The following is a 22,123-nucleotide window of genomic DNA, read 5'->3' on the forward strand; positions in this document are numbered from 1 at the left end:
CAGTTCATTCTACTTCATTTTCGGGCATCCTAACATTTCTGTACATTATGGCTTAGCTATGAAGTTTGACATTACTTTTTAAGTAGTTTAGTTCAATGATCCAAAATTCTGTTTAAAGAGAAGAGGTTTACATTTTGAAAAGGGTCATATTTTACTACAGCATAAATAAATAAAAAGTGGCTGTTTCTTTGGTGAGTGGTTCTTATTTGGGTAAGAGCCACTCTTATGCGCAGCCTTGTCTATACCATGCATTACATTACCATAATTTTAGAAAATAAAGAATTAAATCAGATCTGAGTAAGGAGTCGTTTCTCATGTCTCACCTTAAAGAGTCGACTCATTGTACCGACTCGTCCTGAACAGCCCACCTCTCTAGCAGCAGCAGCAGACAGACAGGCAGCGGAGTTGGTACGAACATCTTCGACTTCACAAACCACCAAACCAAAAACACTTCGGCTGCTCTGCCCGCAGATATGCCTCGGACTGGCCGCTGTTTTGAGGACTCACGCTGGATTTAGCGCCTTATTTCTCCGGAGAAGATGATTAACTGCGAATTGAAGAGCTCTGGAGAAAGTGTGCCTTGTTTGGAGCAGAACGGGTCGTGTGCCACAACATAAAACTCGGAGCGCATCAAGGCCAGCAGCAGCTTGTAGCACCAGTTAGCTAGTAGGCTAACGCTAGCCTGGTAGCGTTACAGGTGTTTAGGCAGCATATAACCAAACATAACTTGTAGCTGTAGTTAGCTGGCAACTAGCTAAGCTAGCATGTTATGACTTAATATTGAACTTTATGTGCCTGTAATGAGCTTTTGAGCAAACGCCAAGTAGCACGCAGAAGACTTAGCAACATTGTTATTAGCTGTTAGCTTTTCGGTTAGCCGCTGTCCCGTGTTTACAGCAGCAGCAGGCTAGCCTCATTAGCCTCCAAGCTAACGAACTTTAGAGCTACATGTGCTTGTTTTCTTTTGTAGCTAATATTTCGCTGCTTGACTCGACTTGATACAGTATTCATAGTGTGATTTAGTGACACTTTTAATATTTGCAAGCAAGACGGGTTGACTTTTTCCACCGTGCCTGCCTGGACTGGACTGACCCACCCACAAGGACTATCTATCCGGGGCCGATGCTGACAGTTCAGCCCGGATCACGGCAACGCCAGGAGCCGCTACAGCAATGCAGCCCCAGCAGATATACGACTTTTCAAGTGACGAGAACAGTCACAAATGGAGAGGCCTCTTCGTACAAGCTTTACGAAAGGTAAGACCGTCATTAGTTACCCAGAAACGGTCCCAAAACCGCCTTGACAATAGTGATTCCCATTGTGGACATTTGGCCTGGCAGACATGGACTAAAAATCAGATCTCGATTTGTTTTCATCGGAATGGCGATACAGGATATGTCTAGATCTGTCAGTTTGTCAAGACATAACAAATTAATGCCACGATACCAGAATTATAAACTTTATTCTAGTAAAATAAAGAAATTTTAGACCTGTTTGATACCACAACCACAAAAACAGAAGCCATAGAAACCCAGTACTGGGGGTATTTATATTTATGATAATCAAATATTTGCAGTCAAAATTCACACTAAAGCTGAACAAAAAGTAGGAATTTTTGCCAACATTACATGTCTTGATGTTTACAGTTAATTCGAGTCAATACTTAAATGTAGTTCGGACTTCAAACTTTCGTCCTTAAAACACACAATTTAAAGTTTTAGGATGTACAAATCAACTAATTTCAGTCCTTAAAACCCACTTGAAGTGTAAGGAATTATGATGAGTAAAGAAAGATCTGAGTCTGTTGGCCAGGCTGAAATTCCACTGACTTATTTGTTTGTATGGCCAATATGTACAGCTGACAAAGGTTGACAGGTTGTTACAGCCATAACATTGGTGGCATCCTTAATTGAAATCTATTTAATACTACAACCTTAAAAGCAGAATCCCTAGAAATCCTGCACAGGGGAACCTGTTCATTCATTATCATCAAATATGGTGGCCAAACTCCTACACACTTTCTAATTTTGAACAAAAAGTAGGGATATGCAATAAGCTGACATTTTCAAATTCATTTTAGCTGATATCAATATCGATATTTAAAAGTAGCAAGGACCTAAACTTATGTCCTTGAAAATACAGAATTTGTGGATTAACACATTTCTGTCCTTAAAAACACATTAAAGTTTAAGGAATGATGATTAATAAAGAAAGACTTCAGCACATGTGGACCTGTTGGTCCAGCCTAACACTCCACAACATATTTGCTCACAACGCAAGTATTTACAGCTGATATAGGGAGATTTTTATAGCCAAAATGCCTGTTGTAAAATTAGGCAAAAATGTTCATGTGTGCCATTATAGATAGTCCAATTATAAAGCTAATATCCCCAGATACAGATATCACTCTCTAATATTGTGCAATTAATCTACTTTGCAGAAGTTTCCCTGCAGGTTGCTATTATTGATAAAGTGTACAAAATTGGGTGTCTGTGACCCTTATGTTGGTCCCCATGGTAACCGTGGTATCAAGGTGTTGTTGTACTAATAATATAAATTGATTTAAAGTTTTAAAATTTCAAATATGTATGTAAGAGAGAGCAGAATATTCATACACATAATAATAGTCTTAGAAAAAAACAGGAGCAATACAGCAAGGTCAAACACCATGATTTAGTTCACTTATGTCAGGGGTGCCAAACTCAATCTCAATGGGGGCCAGAATCTGGATTCAGGACTAACCTGAGGGCTGAACAGGGTCAACATTTAACCAAAAACTGTCAACCTCATTCTCACTAGTGATGAATTATGGGAAGTACAAACAACTTAGCTCTTATGATAAACACCATAAACATCAACATAGAAAGGTCAAAATGATAAGTTTAAAGGCTCAGAATCTGAAGTAAAAAGGCAAATATATTAGTTCAAAAGGTCAGAACACAAAATCAAAAGAAAAATAGAATAGAAAAAATAATATGTAAGGCAGAAATATGAGACTGAAAGTCAAAATCATGAATGTAGAAGATCAAAATATGAGACAAAATTCACAGCTGTTAATTGAAAAGGTGAAATATGAGAATATGAAATTTAAAGTTGTGAATTTAAAAGGCCAAAATATGAGGTACAATTCAAAAACGTGTTTTAAAGCTGAAAATATGAGATAAAATTCAAAATCATGAGTTTTAAAGGCCAAAGTATGACGTAAAATCAATAACTGAAATGTGAAATTTAAATTTTAAATTTGAGATGAAATTAAAAATGGTGTGTTTAAAGGGCCATACTTATTCATAGAAAGGGTAAAAATATGAAATAACAATGTGAAGTCTAGGTTGTAGTTGTGAGATGCACAATTATAAATTGGATATGAAAACACAAATTAGTTTTATCTAATTGTTTTTACTCTTGACTCTCAATTTGATGACTTAAGGATATTTTTAGTCATCAAGGTTTAGTTTACATTTTTATACCAGAGGAAATCTGCAGCCCTCATACTGGTGGGCCAGTTATAGTAAAACTGTGATGTGATTTTGCGGGTCGGGTATAATTGTACCATGGGCCGGATTTGGCCCCTGGGCCTTAAGTTTGACACCCCTGACTTATGTATAAAGGAGTGGAAATAAGTGTAGTTACACTTATTTAATCCTACTCCTTCATAATTCATTGTCTGTAGCTAACCAGCTTCATTGTAGATTAAAAAGTCTACAATAAGTAACATACAACTCTAAACAGTTTTTGAGAACATTACAAACAATCAGATTCAATAGTTGGCTGTTTAGATATTGGGACATTAAAACCTACATCATATTCTTGGTACATACAGGCTCGTTTTCATACAAAGCTATCACTAATCCTCCCTGTTAAATGAATCCAATGTAAAGTTTGTGATGAAACTGCTATTCTCATCCTGCATGGCTGTTCTCATGTCAGCAGTGTTTATTAAATAAGTATCTCACTCAAGTTCCCTATAATGACTTTTTCCCACCCTTGTTTTGAAGAAGTTACCCAATCTTTAGTGTTTTGACTCAAGTGTTTAAGGTTGTCAAGACAGTAAGGTGTATTTTTGATGTTGCATGTTTGAAAAAGAAAATTCCAGCTTTGTTATTTTAATGATTAGTATTATGGAAAGCACACATGCTTTTAAAAAGATTTGCATGTTTCTTAAGACAGGTCCATGGTGGAAGAATGAATCCATGAAAATTTGCAGCCTTATTCAGTTCAATTCAGCAGGGCATGTGTTTATTTATACTGTCAAAGGGGTCATTTTTGTTACCCCTTTGTTAAGAGTACTAAATGAGAGACACTGCTGTCATGATTGGATAAAAGAATCTGCAACAACAGCAATTATTAGGGATTCATGTTATTGGCATGATATCAGTATTGGCAGATAATAGCTTAAAAAGTCAATTATTGTATTGGCAGATATGGAAATGAATGCACGTATTTTCAGATGATACTTTGACTTCAAAAGTCTCCTTTATCTGCTGTAAATATCGGAACAAGTAAGTTAGTGGAGTTTTAGGCTTGACTACAACAGCTGAAGTCTTTTTCTTGATTCATCATCATTCCTTACACTTTAAAGGGTGTTTGAACAGTTGAGATTTGTCAGTTTGTTCAACATATTAATTGAAAAACTTTAAATTGTGTGTTCTGAGACTAAAGACTACAGATAGTGGTACATCAATCGTAATCAAGGTAAAAAGTTCAGCTAAAATACATTTGTAAATATTGGATATTAGCAAAAATCAAGCATTTTGCATGGCTATTTTTAATGGGCAGACACAAATATGGCATGTTGTGTTCTGAGCTTTTCTCCTTTATTTACCATAGAGATATTTTTAAAGTAAACCTTGATATACTGTCCAGCACATCAACTTTGTATGGCACTGGCTAGATTGAGCTGACAAAACAAGACAACTAGTTAAGACCTGTGATCATTAATCAATGGGGAATGAGCTGAGCTAGTTCCCATTGAGATACAGTTTTCTATTGAGCCGCTTTCATTGCTATTAAAATTGATACAAAAAGAACAAACTGGGACCAAATGAACAGCCTTTTAGGGGCTCTGTAGACCGGCTCTTATTAGCCAAACAACTGATCTCTATAAAGAGTCCCCATCAGTTGTGGAAGCAAGCAAGATCAGGGTTACTGTACCAAACCGTACCTGACCGCTCTGTGGAAGTACACCATGAGTTACACAAAAGCAATATCGTTTTGATTATAAACATGGCTGTTTCTTTAGTATCAAAACAGATCATTTGATTTTTACTAGTATCATATCCAATTTTCGAATGTGACAACAGTTTTCTGCAGAGCGTTGTAAGTTCCCTATAATGGCTTTTCCATCTTGCTTTTGAAAAGTTACCTAATTTCTACAGTTTTTTTAATCTGTTGACTTCAGTTTCAGATTTGAGATGTTTAACTAATAACATGCAGGGTGTTTGGGGATGCTTCCCAGTTGGGAATACTGGAAAGTTCTGTACCACTAAATGAGAAGACTATCATTATTTTACTTCACCATGTCTTTTTTTGTTTCTTCATTTAGTTGGATGCAAAACTGTCTCCTTCTGCAGTAGTTTTATGATGCGCTCATGTCAGGTTTCCCTCCCTTTTTTGAAGAAATCCAGCTTCATTCCTGTAAAGCTGATTGAAAGTTCAAGGACAGGAAATATTTTAATTTTAATGTCCTTGGTCAGCAGGAACAGTTCCTTTTTGACTGTCCCTCTCTTACCCTTTTCTTGCATCATCTTGGTTTCTCCCTGTCATCACCAGGTTTATTTTCTCTTTTCTCAAATGTGTAAACCCATGACAGAGCTATTGCTGCTTTTTATGGTTGCACTTTTTTCACCAGCTGTTCCCATAGGTCTCGCTCAAAGGATCAACTAGATGGTGGAAGATGCTCAGAGGAGTTAATAACAGATTTAAAGAGGGACACAGCCGGTTGTGGAGCTGTGCTATTGTGCTGAGTAGAGAAAACACATCTTTGTGTCGACTTTCATTGGAATAAGATACTAATGCTCTGCTGTTAGCATCAGTATACAAGCTCATAATGCAATAGAACACAGGGATGCTGAGCAATATGACTGTACAGTGAGAGAACAGGAAGAGGTCTGCCATTATTATTGTTTTTTTATGAGCCTGGCTGGGAAGAAGTTTTGGACACTGTTGATAACCTTGGACGAGAAAAATTCCTAGATTACAACATGGCAGCCACAATGTGAAAATGTCAAGGTTTAATGAAAGACTTTCTACTTTCAGATTTTTCACAGATTTCTTGCCCTTCTTGCTACAAATGCACACAAAAGGCTTCTTTCTGAAATGGATTACTTTATGAAAGACTATTTAATATCAGCAAATTCTAAACTTATCATTGCTGGTTGTACCCTCTCAGATCGCTTGGCAAAAAAGGTTATGCATAACGATGTTAGCAACTAAATTAAATGCACTCTTAGCCAGTTCTATTTTGCTGTTGTTTGTCATTATCACATTAGGCTTTACCTTCACTTGTTGTCTTTAATTGAGAAGTGTTTTCGGGTTGACCAATACGGAAAAAGACTTATTTACTTAATGATATACTCTCAATTAGGGCTGGGCAATTAAGCGCAAATTAGATTAAATCGCAATATGGTCTGCTGCAATTTTCAAATCCCAGAAGGTGCAATATTACTTTAACCTGAAATTTGTGTCAAAATACCAGTGAAGAACTTTTCTTGCCGCAGAGATGTTATGCATTATATATCATGCAATCATTCTCGTGCCGTATATTTAGAATAGTGTACAAAAAATCATATTTTGTTAATTTTTCTTTTTAAATATGAGAAGTATATAAAAATGATCATTCCCTTTAATACAACAGTTCATATCAAATTTGCAAAATGATTTAAAAAATCATCAGAATTAGATATTTAAAAAAAATTGTTTTGCCCCACTTTAATCTAATATTGTGTTTGTTATAGTATAGGATGAGTTTTTGTTTGTTTTTGTTGTAAAATGCATGAATGAGGAACTTGAGAAATAATCGCAATAGCAATATTGGGTGAAAAGAAATTGCAATTAGATTATTTTCCCAAATTGATCAGCCCTACTCTCAGTCTACTGTAGATGCACAGTTCTGACTTAATGAAGGAGAAAAGCAGTTAAAAAGTAGGGATGAGTACCGAAATCTAGTACCAATGTGGCATTGGTGCCAAAATGTCCGATACCGATTTGAGCAGCTGTTTTGGCTTTTTTTGTTCTGTTTTAGATTTTTTTATTATGCGTGTGTATGATTTGTTGATTAATATTTTTTAAAAACGGGGCAGATATTATCAGACTATTCTTCATTCTGCTCCTTTTCATTCAAAGCGGAAGATTTTACGTTGAATTTGAAATGTTTTGTTTTATTGAATGAAATACAAATAAATGAATAAATAGATAAATAAATACCGATCGTGATCAGAACACTGATTTTGGCCTTTTTTTTCTGTACCACCCTACGATGACCCCCTGCCACTCCAACTGAATGGACACCATCAGGAATAAATGTCATTTATGTAAACCTACACTCATTTCAGCAGAGCATGAATATCTTTACACATTCCACTGCTGCAGAGAAGCATGTCTTCTCCACCTGTGTGGCTTTTTTATTTATTTACTTTATGGCAGGGGTGTCCTAACTATGGCCCGGGGGCCAAATGCAGCCCGCGATCCAATTTGAATTGGCCCACATAGAAATAAAATGAAACATGGCCCATATTGAATTATGAATCTTGTGCTTGACTGTGTTGTACTTTGTAGTTTCAGCAAAAGGCGCTACCTTGCCAATTCTGTAAACAAACATTTTAACTAGAAGAATTTATCTGTGTTTTGGAGACTAAATTGAGACAAAAATGTAAATTATAAACACTGGAAACCAAAATAATGGTGATATATTTCACTGATGGATTACAGCAGCAAATGGCAGTAACAATAGTGTTCAAGGGGTGGAGCCAGGGCCCAACAGGGTCTCCTGACATCTGATTGGCCCACCCACAACCCTTAAAATGATTTGCTGTTTACCTTTAACTTTCCATTCAAGTATACTCAATCCATAAGCCTATTTTAACCTACATTAGATTGATTTAAACTAACTTTAATTTGCTCAAGGTGAGGTCTATGAAAGTGGCCCCTCAATCCAAATGTATTTATGCATGTGACCCCCAGTGGAAAAAGTTTGGACACCCCTGCTTTATGGGTTGTCTCCGACACAGAACCAGGAATAAGTTTTGGCTGTCTTTATCTGAAAAGGTCAGAACTGTTTGTTTTTTTATCCAATGTCCAACTGGCATCTGTTAAAGATATTTCTCTGCATCAGCCTGTTTCGGCCTATGGTACCGAAGCGGCTTTTATTTGTGCGCTGTCTTTCATGATTTAACTAAATCCAACTGAGTGCACTACACCACTGTTTATAGTGCAAAATAGTATGATGGTGCTGATCATTGGGATTCTGTTTCTAAAAAAAAAAAAAAAAACAGTCTTTTTGATGATCTGTATGGATTATTGTTTGAGCATCGATTAGCGATGGCTGTTCACTGCTCGGCGTATTGGTTTAATACATTGCTAAGCTTGTAGTTTAAAGTTGCCTTTGCAATTCCAGAAGTATTTTTTATTGCTGACCAGTATCTTTTTTCCTCCTGAAAGTCTGGATTGAGGCATCGTTTTGGCATGGTACCATTTTAAAAATATTGATTTAGTACCGGTATCATTAAAAACCAAACATGGTGCAAAACCCTGTTGGTGTGGTCGTTGTTTTTCTGCTCCAAGCACATCCAGAGCAGTGACGTTCCTGCTTGTAATACACGGTGAATGAGGCTAATTTTGAATGACGTTAGGTCTCATGCAGTATTCGACAGTGGCAGCTCCACACACTTGAGTAATGGCGGCGTGTTTCTCAGTACTTTATAGTGACATTTAAGTGGCAGCAAACTTTTTATACGAAAAGGTATTAACAGTGCAGCTTCTACATCAGATTCCATGCCTTTTTTTTCCTCAAACTCAGCACAAATGTTTACTCTTACTCGAGGATGAACTGATTAGATGTTGGAGGTCAAAGATGAAGGTAAATTGTCCTTATGTTCATCCCTTGCTTGTGAATGTGATGTCACAGGGACTCTGGGATTTTTCAGACTTCGTACAAAAGTCCTTTATTTTTCAGGGATGAAATGATTAGATTTTAACACCAAGCATCAAGGTCTCAAGAGCTCATGTGCAGCCCTTTCTTGTTGGTGTTTTAGCTCAAGATTTTTGCACAAATATCTGACTCAAGGATGAAGTGATGTGAATTCTGAGGTATAAGGTTACTGGGCCTCATGGTTAATCCATGCCTGTACAGTTTTACAAATCTCTGCCACAGAAACATCACAGCCTGTTTTTTTGATCCACAACTGTACTGTCACCTCATAGAGGTGTACAACCACCAGGCAGTCGTTCTAGGATACACATAGATTAAGTCTGAATGATTTGGGAAAATAATCTAAATACAATTTTTTCACCCAACATTGTGATTGCAATTTAACATATGATTATTCTTCAGGTTCCTCATCTTATAAACCATTCTATATTATAACACACAAAGCTATTTCCCCAGAAATTTATATCCAGTCTCAAAAAAATATAAAAATAAATGTTCAAAAATTATAAGAAAATAACTAAAAACTAAAAACCTGCCCCACCACCCTAAACATCAAATCAAGTTCCCCAAAAAATACAAATAAATTCCTCAAATTTTCTTAAAAAGGTTAGAAAAATAAAAATCAAAGCAACCCCCCCCCCCAAAAAAATCAAATGAACTTCTTAAAAGTTTACACATAAATTTCTCAAATTTTCATGAAATTACCTAAAAGTTTTTAAGGTAATTCCACCAGACATTTGAATCAAATTCCCCCAAATTTACAAATAAATGTTAAAAATTTCCATGAAAATACCTCAAATTTTCTAAACAAATTTCCAAAGAAATTCAAATCAAATTCCCCAAAATTTACAAATAAATTATCAAATTTTCAAGAAGATACTTTAAATTTCAACCCCCCCCCCCCCCCCATTAAAATCAAATTCCCAAAAATGTCAAAATAAATGTCTTAAATTTCTGCAAAAATATCTAAAAATTTCTGATCAAAAATCCCCCCAAAATTCAAATCAATCCAACAAAAATGTCTTATTCCAATTATCTTGTCCTATATTGCAAATTTGATATGAATTGTAATGAAAGCAGTGATGATTTTATGGATTTCTTATTTTGAAGAAGACAAAAATAGACAAAAACAAGGAAAGTAGGAACTTTTGTCAATTATTCTAGAAAATATTTGCACTTGAATGTTTGCATGATGTGAAGAGTAAAACACCTCTGCCTCAAAAAATGTATGAAACTGGTATTTCAAAACACATTTCAGGTCAAAGAAATATTGCACCCTCTGCAATTTGAACATTGCACTAGGTCATATTGCAATTGAATCTACATTTCGATTAATTGCACAGCCCTAAAACAGATAAAGCATAAACTTAACAGAAAGTGATCCAACTTGGTAGTGTAAGGCCGTTTTAACATACAGAAATATTCGAGTGACTAAAACAGAGGAAAGAATTGCGAACCAAGTTACACGTCTTCACTCCAAAATGACTGCCTTAGTTCAGTGGTTTTTCACTTTCTAAAGAATTTAATTTTTTTTTCTCAGACTGAAGCAGCAATCCTTGGTCTTCTTTAGAATTAAGCTGTTAGATCAGTTATTGACTCACAGCTTACATTAACTTCCCTTTTGTGGTGGTTTTGGATTTATGCTCATGAGAAATTGAACTGTTTTACTCCTGTGTTTGTCAGATGTTTGTCATTTCTTCAGCATAGCTGCGTTGTCTGTCGCAACTGTCTGATGTGTTTTTACACTGGGAGAACTACTGGCTGAACCTTTAGCCACATATGTCTATACCATAATACACCTCTGAAGAAATGCTGCACATCTGTGCAGATGAACAAAGTCAGAAAATATTTAACTTCACGTCAGTATTTCCCAGAGCCAAAGTGGCTTACAAAGTTTGTGTTTTTGCGTTCAGTCAAAGATTGCTTTTCAGCTGTGAAGGAAAACATTTGTTACATATAACTACGTTTTTTAAAAGTTCTGGAGCCCCTTTTAAATCATAAATTTTCACGCACAAAAATATATATATTTATACCGACATGCTGCATTTGGCATTGTCCATGACACTTCATCAAATCAGATTAAAAATTGTGTTGTATTACTCTATGTGGTGCAACTTTATCATGTCTCAAAACCTTCCATTACTTTTAACAGCGCCTGGTTGTAATGCGTTACTGCTGCTTTATGTGGGGCTTTTCCACTACAGCTTTTGGCTGCGTTGCGCCAAACCAGGCTGTGCTGATTTGCATTTCCATCACCAGTTTGGCCGAGCTGTGCCGCGCCGCCCTCAAATGAGCAGGGCAATAGCAAGCCAACTCCGCCTCCTGACGTCAAAGCAGTTCGTAATCATTCAGAGATGCCCCGTGGCACCAAAACATTGCTGGATTCCAAATGGCAGCAGGAGACGGAGAAGAAGTTATTACAGTCGAAGCAATAGCCAGTTGGACAAACGAAGACACTCAGGCCCTCATCGCTGTCTGTAGCGAGAAGGCCATCCAGGATGACCTGAAATGTGAAACAAAACAATGCTCACTGAAGCGCAGCTATTTAACGTCAAGTCATCAACTCTAATGGATAGCTCGGTTGTGATGGAAAAGCAAAACCCCTGCTGCTCTGGGCTGCTGTACCGAGTCAAACCAAGTCAAGCCGAGCCGTGCCATGTAATGGAAAAGTCCCAATGGTGGCCGTGGTGCACCTGAAAAATGTTTTTTTGCAGCTGCTATTAAACAACAAAAGAACAGGGCTGCACAACTAAGATGCTTATGCATCTTTTTGCTAGAAAGACGATTTCTTTAAACAAATATTATTAGGAGGATGATCAGTTAAACAATCTATTCTACACAATTTTGTCAAGTCAAAAGATCGTCTCCTAAATAAGGAGGGAGAAAAAAACATGGATATGTAAAAACCTGGTTATGTACTTCTTTAAACCTTTGAATCAGTAATGTTTTTGCAGATCTGTACTGTTATCGACACCCTCAAAGCACTTAAAGAAGAAAAGACTGGCTCTTCTCGGAGTAGCATGCACTCGTAACACTGGCTTCAGCTGCTACATGACAGTTTTCTTCCTCATCTGCACAGAACAGTGTTGAAAAAGTGCTCCCAAACTTTGCAGCAAGCAGAATATAATCCAGTGTTGAAATCTGTGGTAAAATGGCACAAAAAAGTTAATTAGCAGAAACTGAGTGGAGAGACAGTTGCATATGAGGCATTCAAGGTCAGCTCAGTAAAAATGACTTTTAGGCAAATGTAAATAAAATGTCATAATGTGTTCAAACATCACTCCTGAAAGAAGAAAATTCAGTTTTTGGTGAGCAGCTTACTGGGGAGGTAAAGATATCAAAATCTCAGCGTGAGAATATTTCAGTAACAAGTTCACGATGTGGTTTCTATATCAATTTCTTGACACCGGGAAACAAAAAATGCATCCCAGTGTCAGATTTAAACGTTGATGGAGCCTCCACAATCTTACTTGGTTTTTCCTTGCCACCATAGACTGTAAAACCTTGCCATTTTTTTTGCGCTGTCAGACCAAGCCAGCAAGTGAAGTGTAGAGGATGATGGGTACGCAAGGGTTAATGATAACCGTAGATAACTACACTTTTGCCCTGAAGTCTGTTTGAAACGGTCACATTTCCACAACAGGATTCAGGCACTCCTGTCACCGCTACTCCGCAGAATTGTATCAGACCAATACATCTCCTATCAGGCAAATGTGAATAAAATGTCATGTGATCAAATTTCACTTCAAGAACACGAAACTTCTGTTTTTGTTGACAAACTTGAGTAATTACAAATGGAAAGATGAGGATTTTTTCCCATCAGAATAAAACAAACACAACAAATAGAATCACAACCTTTTTAACCAAAGTTCTATCCCAACTTAAACCACTTCTGTTAAAAATATATTCTGGTTTTGTCTTTACACCAAACTAAGGAAAGTATCAATAGTGGTATCAATCTGGACTTGGATGTATTGGGAGGATAAGGGCTCTCATTATCAATAAAAATCAAAAGGATGATCTCCATCCTTCTTCCTGATCAAAATGCCATGTTTTACCCTGGAAATGCGAGGAAATGCCACGCCAAACAAGCCCTGTTTAGCTGGTAATGGAACAAAAACACAACAAATTAACCAGTGAAGAGGCAGAAATCAGAGAATTGTGACTAATGATTGTTCTGTTTCACAGAAATATCAGCTTATTTGGCAACTTAATCTGTATTTGATAGTTCTGACTTCACAAGTAGAGAATAACGCCCCAGCTTCACAGACAGCCAGTATGAAAAATACAAAACAATGTGTTGCTTCATTTGACCTAATTTCTATCTGTGGACCTCCCCATCAAACACGGTCAGTGTTTCCTTTTTTTTTTTTTATAAAATTTAAAACCAAAACATGATTAAAATAGACTAAAATGTTGTGAACTTTAAGTTTTGCCCTTTATCTTTCACATTTTATTCATAAGAAAGCATTTTGTCCTCTTGGAAATCATTTTATCTGTCTATCTGGTATTGTTATGACACAGACTTTATTGCATCCATCTTAGTCACAGAGATTGCGTGGAGAGACAATGTGGCGATGTAGCAACAACATGTTTATAAATAACACAAGCCTTTTCTTTCTGTCAGTTAGCTGTAGAGCAGCGGAGATGGGGCGATGAATCAGGTGAAACTGAAGGAGCAGGTGGTGGGCTGTGGTGCTGCCATTTCTTTGTCTTGACTTGTTACACAACCGCCGCAGGGAAAGCCTGTCAGAGATTGACGTAAAAGAGGTTTGTTATGGTTTTGACAGACTGTGACTCGCTGTTTTTCACAGCTGTCCATCGGAGGGGGTTTTTCTCCTCTGAAGGAGTCGATGGATGAATGACTTCAAACCGGTGTTTGGAGGCAGGAGTAAACAGAGCATGTCAATTATGAGCCGAGGAGAAACTCTGATCTACCAGAGAGGAAGTTTAATGAGTATCACCTTAAACGGCTGGATCGTCACCTGAAGAGGCGCCTCATAAATGAGACAGATGGATCCAGTGACAGCTCAGCTGACATCAGGGATCAGAAATGTGACTGTCAGACTGAGAGGATCAGTATAATATATATATATATTTAAGGACATCACTGTGGGTCCTGGGAATGCTTCTCAAAGTTTGCCCCCAGTTTGGCCTTGAAGGGGTTCTAGGGGTCCCAGGCAATTTATTTTCACTGTAAATTCACCTTTAAAGCTGGGATACTCTCCTAAAAACTTTCTCAGATATTTCAGAACAGTCTGCCCCTCACAGCAGGAAATTATACCTGTCGAATGCAGGACATGGTGTCAGAAGGATGCCTTGGTTGCAATGTTTACAAGATGGCTGATAGAGCAAAGTCCAACACTATTTTGATCGTTTTTGCCTGCATGATGTAATTGACACATCCACAGTATCAGCCAGCTATGGTATACTAAATATACAAATGACATTTTTCACCCTTTTCTTCCTGTTCTGAGTTTCCGCTGATATATCTCTAACACTTTCATTATTTTAAAACTGTGGAAAAAAGATTATTTGAAGATATCCTGCTATCTTTTAATAGCATAACACTCCCTTCAAACACTGCACCGCTGATGTTTGTAGTTTTCACATAAAGTTTTGAAGAAAAACACAATTATGCTGGCACTTCTTAACCCAATGCTACCATGAATAGAGGGAGAGATAGAGAGAGTGTGCTTGCAGTAGTAGCCATCAAAAGAGAAAATGAATAAGAAGATAAGAAATTACAGATGAAGACTAGAATAGATATCAGAATTGTGTGGGTTTTACTTGAATCGTATCATAATCAAAAATTCTGGTGTTGTGATCACTCCAGCCCACAACTGATTATCAGTCTATGCCAGTGGTTTTCAAACATTTTTTGCTCGAGGCACACCAAACGCCAAGCCAAAAACTCAAGGCACACCATCTTCAAATCCAATCAAAACTGCCTCTTTAAATTTAATTTCTATATCTTTAGTTTATGTATAGTTGTAGTAGAACACATGGTTGTATAAATTCACAATGCTACAACATTTGGTAGCAACTGGATTCCACAAAAACATGCTAAAAGTAATATTTTGTAGCATATATTTTAGCCATATGAGCTTAATGTGCTGTAGCAAATCTCAAACTTTCTGCACCTGTTATTAGTAATTTTTACTTGGGATGTACGATATTATCGGTTATTGGTATCAGCAGATATTAGCAAAAAAAGCCAAATATTGGTATCAGCAGATACCAAAATTTTTGCTGATATTTACATCTGATATTTTGGCCATGCATATCAGCATATATCAACTGTAAAATCTGGCTATTTATAGACTAATAAATTAGCGGAGTTTTAGTCTGAATCAACAGACTTTTCTTTACTCATTCTCATTCTTTAAACTTTAACCCCTTAAAGCCTGTTGTATCATATTTGATACATATTTTTATGATACCTCTATATAAAAATATGTTTATAAATTACTAAAGAAACTTCTGAATGCAATCTGAAAAATGATAAAATGCCCTCAAGTGGATTTCACTTACCAAAAACAACTAATGTATCAAATGAGATACAAAAAATATATGTTATATTTTATGGAAATTTTGATTTTTTGGATTTCAGTAGAAAGTGAAGTAAACATTTCAGTTCCAAAAAAATTAAAACTTTTGGGCTTAAAGTGTGTTTTCAGGCTTCAAGTGTGTTTTAAGAAAAAAAAGTTTGTTTCTTTTTTCATCCTCAAACCTAAAATTGTGTTAAAAGGACAGAATTTTTAATTATGTAAAACATACTTAACTTGGCTTGGCTTAAACTTGGCTTAGATTTGCTCTCATTTGCTATTACGGCACAACAATTTACTAGAAACCTGGAAGTTGTTTGTAGAGATAATAAATTATGGTAGTGAAGTTTGTAAGTCGACTGCTGACTTGCTAATACCTGATACCTCGATGGAAGTAGTATTGATATAAACGCAAGAGTGGTATCTGCCTCATTGCAACCATGACATACTTGCTGATACAACCTGTGAGGTGGAAAATGTCCATATCTGTGGTTTACATGACTTTTGACATTAGAAGGTGCCAGACATCGATTGTTCAAAGTAATTTTAACGATTTTTTTTAAAGGCTTGTGATAAGTATTAAATTGTTCTGATGTAAAGGCGCTTTCTGTCTTTGTCTACATGAAATCATCATAAAAATAATGTTTTATCTCTCTTACAGAGTAGTATACGCTCTTCAAATCTAGGTCATCATTGAAAGTCAACATTTTTATGCCAAAGTTTAATCATAAACTTCACAGTCACTTGTAGTTAACAGCCATCCGTCTGTGTGGTTGATGCTCTCGGTGACATTTGTCTCCTCGCTGCGTCTTCATGTTCTGTCTATTCCTGAACGCTGCGACTCATATCTGGTGTTATGCGAGAGCGTCATTTAGCGTCTGACACGCTGGTGTTGATAATAACTGTGCATTCCCCAGGTCTGCTGTTTCACTGGCATCAAGAGGAAGGCCCGAGCTTTGACGGGTTCAGTTTCAGTCCTGTGTAGTGTTGATTCTCTCCATGAGGACAGCATTAAAGATGAGTTTGGTCAGGTTACAAACAGGATTTGTTATGTGTGTATCTTTACATGTGGGTCTGCTTTATCTGCCCACTCCTCTGGTTATAGTGATCTATTTTATCTTTACCTTTACAAAGCCCATAAGGTTCATAACAGCATAATTTCTTTATTATTATTTAGCCATAATTAAACAAAGGATCCCTTTTCCCTTAAAACTTTAGCCAAGGCAGCACATCTAAACATGAAGATAAAACATGCAAGGCATCAAAAATCGATATCAAGCAGAGAAAGTGAGACTAAATTAGCTCAAACTAGTCACTTAATTGCACATCTCGGTTTACTGATTTAGATGGAGAGAGCTCCTCTCATTACAAGCCCATGGTGTCAGGTTGGAAGTCTTCTCGCTTTGTTCAGTGCAAGCCTTTTGCTGCACCTGATGAGGAAGCCACCTGGTGGAGCAGAGCCTTATAACTGCTGGAGGAGGTCCTGCTGAGCAGGTTACATAAATATGAAACAACCCAGATAGTGTAACAGATACTGCCCAAAGAGCCTGGAAATCTGGAGTATGCCGAGTATTTCTGACTATGCCAAAAGATTAAGTTTAGAAAGTCCCTGGTTCTGCAAATTGGTCTATCTATCAATGTCCTTTATCTTTATTAGATAGTGAGTTTTGTTTTTATTCCTTCATGCATCTCGTGTTTGTCATGCTTGAAATGCCATCAGGTGGAATAAAAACACTTTCACCTCAAGGAGGTGTCTTACCTGGTGACCTGAAAGACACCCTGCTGAACTGGCAGTGAAAGGTTCACAACTGTGTCAGATTAATACGCCATATTCCTGACCGTGACAGTGAGAACCACTACTTTCTTTTTCTTTAAAGATATTTTTGGGCCAATTTTGCCTTTAGGACCGCTGAAGAAAGACGGGTAATATGGGAGAGAAAAGACATGCATCAAACACGTGCTGAGATGGGGAATCGATCCTGTCACCAGTGTGTTAAACGGCTGTAGCCTCTGCCCATGGGCATCTGCTCTACCCCCTGCAGCTGTCAAGGTGTGCTTCTTCACTGCACTTTTGTTAATTACTCCACTCCTAAACAGCATCAGACTCTCTTGTTGCTTACAGCATGAGTGTCCAAACTATGGCCTGGGGTCCAAATGTGGCCCGCAGTTCATTTTTGACTGGCCCGCTGCAAATTCTAAGCATTAATTGAAATATGGCCCACATTTGAACACGAAGCTTGTGCCTGGCTGCATTGTACTTCTTGGTTTTCAGCACAAGGCAGTGTTTACATGTTAATTCTGTAAACAAACATTTTGACGAGAAGAATTTATAAATTAGATTTTTTGTGATTAAATGAAGACAGTACTTTATTTGGAAAACATACTGGCAACCAAAATAATAGCAATAATTTGATTTGCAGCGCCCTGAGGGATTAGAAAGGCTAATAGCAGTACCAATGGTGTTTTAGGGGCAGAACCAGTAGTAGCCAGTGCTGACCAGGGCCCCCTGAAATCTGACTGGCCTCCCTGAAATCCTTAAAATGAATGGCTATTTGCCTTTTCAGCCATTAACTAGCTATTTAAGCATACCCAGTCATTAAGCTTGTCTATCCTTATGGTGAAGAATATGAAAGTGGCCCCACCATACTTATGTTTTTGTATGCGGCCCTCAGTGGAAAAAGTTTAGACACCCCTGGCTTACAGGAAGCTTTTGAGACTGTACTGGAAACTCTGTGTGAGTTAAAATTGGTTTTGAATTCTAACTAAACCACATTTATGATGTTTTCAAACTCAAAGAAAAAGTCACTTAGCCTGCGTACCATTAGCACATCTCAGGGTGATGTGATTGATTCTGTCTTCTTATAAATACCTGGGTTTTATTGATGAGTCTCTGACTCCAGCTTCATATTTAGACACTTGAGCTTGTTGCTGCCACTTTCATGCCTCTGGTTGATTACAGTGATGTTTTGCATATGCATGCATCTTCCCAGTGCCTTATGTCAGGGGTGTCAAACTCATATTGAGTCTGTGGCCAGATTTGCTCCAATGCGAAGCCCTGAGGGCCGGACTATTTAGGCCAGGATTGTGAAAATCAATCACAGATTCTGAATTTAGGCTTTACCTAAGAGCCTAACAAGATCAACATTTAAACATAAACGGTCAACCTTATTTCATCATTAGTAAAATATGAAAAAATATAAAGAAGAATACTATTAAATCATTCTGAGATGAAAAAAGTAAAAATGATGAGTTTAAAGGCTCAAAGTCTGAGATAAAAAGTCAAACTTTTTAGTTTAAAAGGTCAAAACATAAAATTTAAAGGCAAAACAATGCTTTTAAAAGGCAAATACATAAGATAGAAAGTCAAAATCACAAGTTTAAAAGGTAAATATATGACTGAGAATTTTGAATTGTGAATCTTGAAGGTCAAAACATGAAAAAAGTCAAAATCAGAAGTTTAAGGCAGAATTGTGAGATGCAGAATTGAAAATATGAAATGACAGCATTAGTTTCTTTTCCCACCTTCCTGACTTTTTATCTAACATCTTTTGCTCTTGACCTTTTCAGATTTTTGTAATTTAACAAGAGTATTTTAAATCATCAAGGTTAAGTTTACATGGTTATACTGGAGGAAACCTGCATGTCTTATACTGGTGGGCCAATTATGATAGAAAGATCGGGCCGGATACAACTGTACCACAGCCGGATTTGGCCCCCAGGCCTTGAGTTTGACACCTGTGCCTTATATCTTTAGGGCTCTGAGGTCTCCATAACTCATGGAGTCCATAACTCATCTTTGTATCCTGTATGATTGAGTTGGTTGGCCTTTATTTGCTGTTCGTGGACAAAATCATTGGTATATCCTTACTTATAAGGCAATATTTAATCTGCTTCCATTAAATTTGTGTGATTATATTCATGTGAAAAGTTCTGAAAGCTACAGTCTTCGCTTTGGGACTCAGTCACAAGACTTGCTTTTGCTATCTGTGGCCGAGGTCTGTCTTGAAATGGGTTACAGGAGTTTTGGATATGCTGCTTGTGCAGTCTGAGCAACATTGAATGTGCCAGAAATCATACAATTTGGGCATTTATGAAAATTTCCTCCAAAAAGTGGTATTCATTTTTCTCAGCTGAGGTCTCAAAAAGGTCTTTAAAAGTCTTAAATTAAATTTTTAAAAGTGGGTAAGAACCCTGACAATATTACTTCTTAATTTGGGTGATATTATTTTTTATAATGTTTTTATTAACAACGTGCAGTTTCACTGCATAATCTGAGATGTCACTTTTTATCAAAACATATTCTGTCTTTTCTTCATTGTATGTGCAGCATTTATGTTTTTTACTACCTCTAAATATCACCACCTGAAAGTCCTGTTGTATTTTAGGGGGCTTTCACACCTACGTTGTTTGGTCCGGACTTTCGGACTTTTCTTTTTGGTCCGAACCAAAATGTTAGGTGTGAAACCTCCCCTGGACCATGGTCCGGACCAAACAGCCGGACCTTGGTCCGACCAAAAGAGGTGGTATCGGTCCGGACCAAATGGAACCACGGTCTGGTTCGTGCCCAGTGTGAAAGCAATATTTTGAACAGTTCGGACCTTCGTATCAATGACAGGAAGTTACGACATGACTACCGGCAAAGGAAATCCATCACCATAACAAAATGAGCCGCGGAAGGGCCCACAACAATCTCACGGACTGAAATTAACCAGCAGCCTGGACAGGGTGGGCTACCAGTGGCTCCTTTACGTTATTCGAGGAGTAGAAGTGTCCGTTATTATGTTGAATGGAGATTGTCCAAGCACGGAAAATTTCATAAAGTTGTAGATAAAGTTATACCTCACTACTGACAGCTCATCTTTTCAAGAGTTTTACAACACATACCTTCTCTTCCAAGTCGGTGTTGCACTGGCTCGCAGGATTGCATACTTTCTTCTCCTTTCCTGTCTATGATAAAAAAAGTTGTTGTCTACTGATAAAACTCATAAGACGAACTCGGACCAGCCTTATTTACAGCTCTTGGTAGTAGAAAATCAACAATAATATGATGGTAGGAATGATGATTTCATTCATTGTTTACAACATTCAAGACTCGCGTTATTCAACGTGTTCACGTCAGAGGCCCGCCGGCCAAATGAGAAATCAGTGTAAACTACAGAGACACGCAAACCACGTAGTTTATGATGATATCACGTAGGTTCGTCATGTAAAGTCTGATAGTCCGGTTGCAATAATGACAGTGTGAAACCCAAACAGACCGAACCAAATGTATACAATGTAACAAAAAGTCAGTCATACTTTAGGCCTGTTCTGATGTGACAACGAGAAATATAACAGAGTAAGGGACCTAAGTTGCAGCGTGTTGCCCTGCTCCTGATAAATGTTGTTTATTGATTGACTATGAAGTTTGCAGTCACAGGTTTCACTTCCTGCTGCAGTGTCTGATTAATTCACACGTTGCCCGCCCATCCGCTGAAGGTGAAGTTTGTAGGCATCAATGCCTCCTCAGATAGAGGGTGGGTAGATGCAGGCGCTTAGTCGGGGCGGAGGGTCAGTGGGTCAGGTCAGAGTGAGGTCACAGCGAGGCCACATGCTGTTGACGGCACAGCCACCCAGTCGCTGTCTCTGAGATGTTATTGTGAGGATTGTAAGATGTGTGTCAAAGAAGAAGACGGGTTGTTTGCAAGATCGTAAGCACACCTGAGAGACTGGCCAGGTATGCACAGGTGTGTTTAAACACCAGCAACCTGCAGTGGACATAAGCTTTGTGCACTGTGCCATTCAAGCCACGATATTAATCTGATATTTCAAACATAAAGTATTGAATTATAGTGAAACATATGTTCTCTACATCTGATTTTCTGCTTGTGTTTAAGTCCAAAGCCCTTGTCTGTTTATGTCTCTGTGTATTATTCCTCTGTCTGCTCCATGCATGTTTTATGTGTGCCTTTTGTCTCAGAGCTGATCTCTGCCCCGTGGTTCCCCAGACAGTCTGGTTGTAATGGCAGATGATGTCATGGCATGAATCACAAACAGTGACACATGCTCGGGTATAATAACAAGCCCCCCCCCCCCCCCCCCACCTCTCCGCCACACACGCACACACAAGCCACATTACCTGCAACCTGAGCCTGATGCAGCACGGCGTACACAGCCCGGAGAATAATCAATCGAATTAGAAATGTTAACCCTGTATTAACACCGCCCTGCTTCTGATTATAACTCCAACTTTTCTGCTCTTTTACCACCAGCAGCACCTGCACAGTCACACCTGAGACATCTGTATTTTCATGTAAATACTCATATTTTTAAATTTTAAAAGTAAAAATAGAGACGTGCATTTCCCCAGGACGTTAAAATAATAAACCGACCTACATCTCCATATTTAATGTGCATTTTTTAACTACTTGTTCAGACTAGTTTGGTGATG

At 37.7% G+C, this 22,123-nt stretch overlaps 1 protein-coding gene across 1 annotated transcript in view; it reads left to right on the forward strand.

Moving 5' to 3' along the window:
• The first annotated feature begins 378 nt into the window (after positions 1–378).
• Positions 379–22,123, forward strand: part of sos2 (son of sevenless homolog 2 (Drosophila)) — a 64,906-nt gene continuing 43,161 nt past the window's right edge. Inside the window, exon 1 of the mRNA XM_041812260.1 lies at positions 379–1,256. Within this exon, the coding sequence (XP_041668194.1) occupies positions 1,173–1,256 (84 nt within the window). The 5' untranslated portion in view covers positions 379–1,172. The remainder of the gene's footprint in view (positions 1,257–22,123) is intronic.

Source organism: Cheilinus undulatus, linkage group 18 (genome assembly GCF_018320785.1).
Source record: "Cheilinus undulatus linkage group 18, ASM1832078v1, whole genome shotgun sequence".
Taxonomy (NCBI): Eukaryota; Metazoa; Chordata; class Actinopteri; order Labriformes; family Labridae; genus Cheilinus; species Cheilinus undulatus.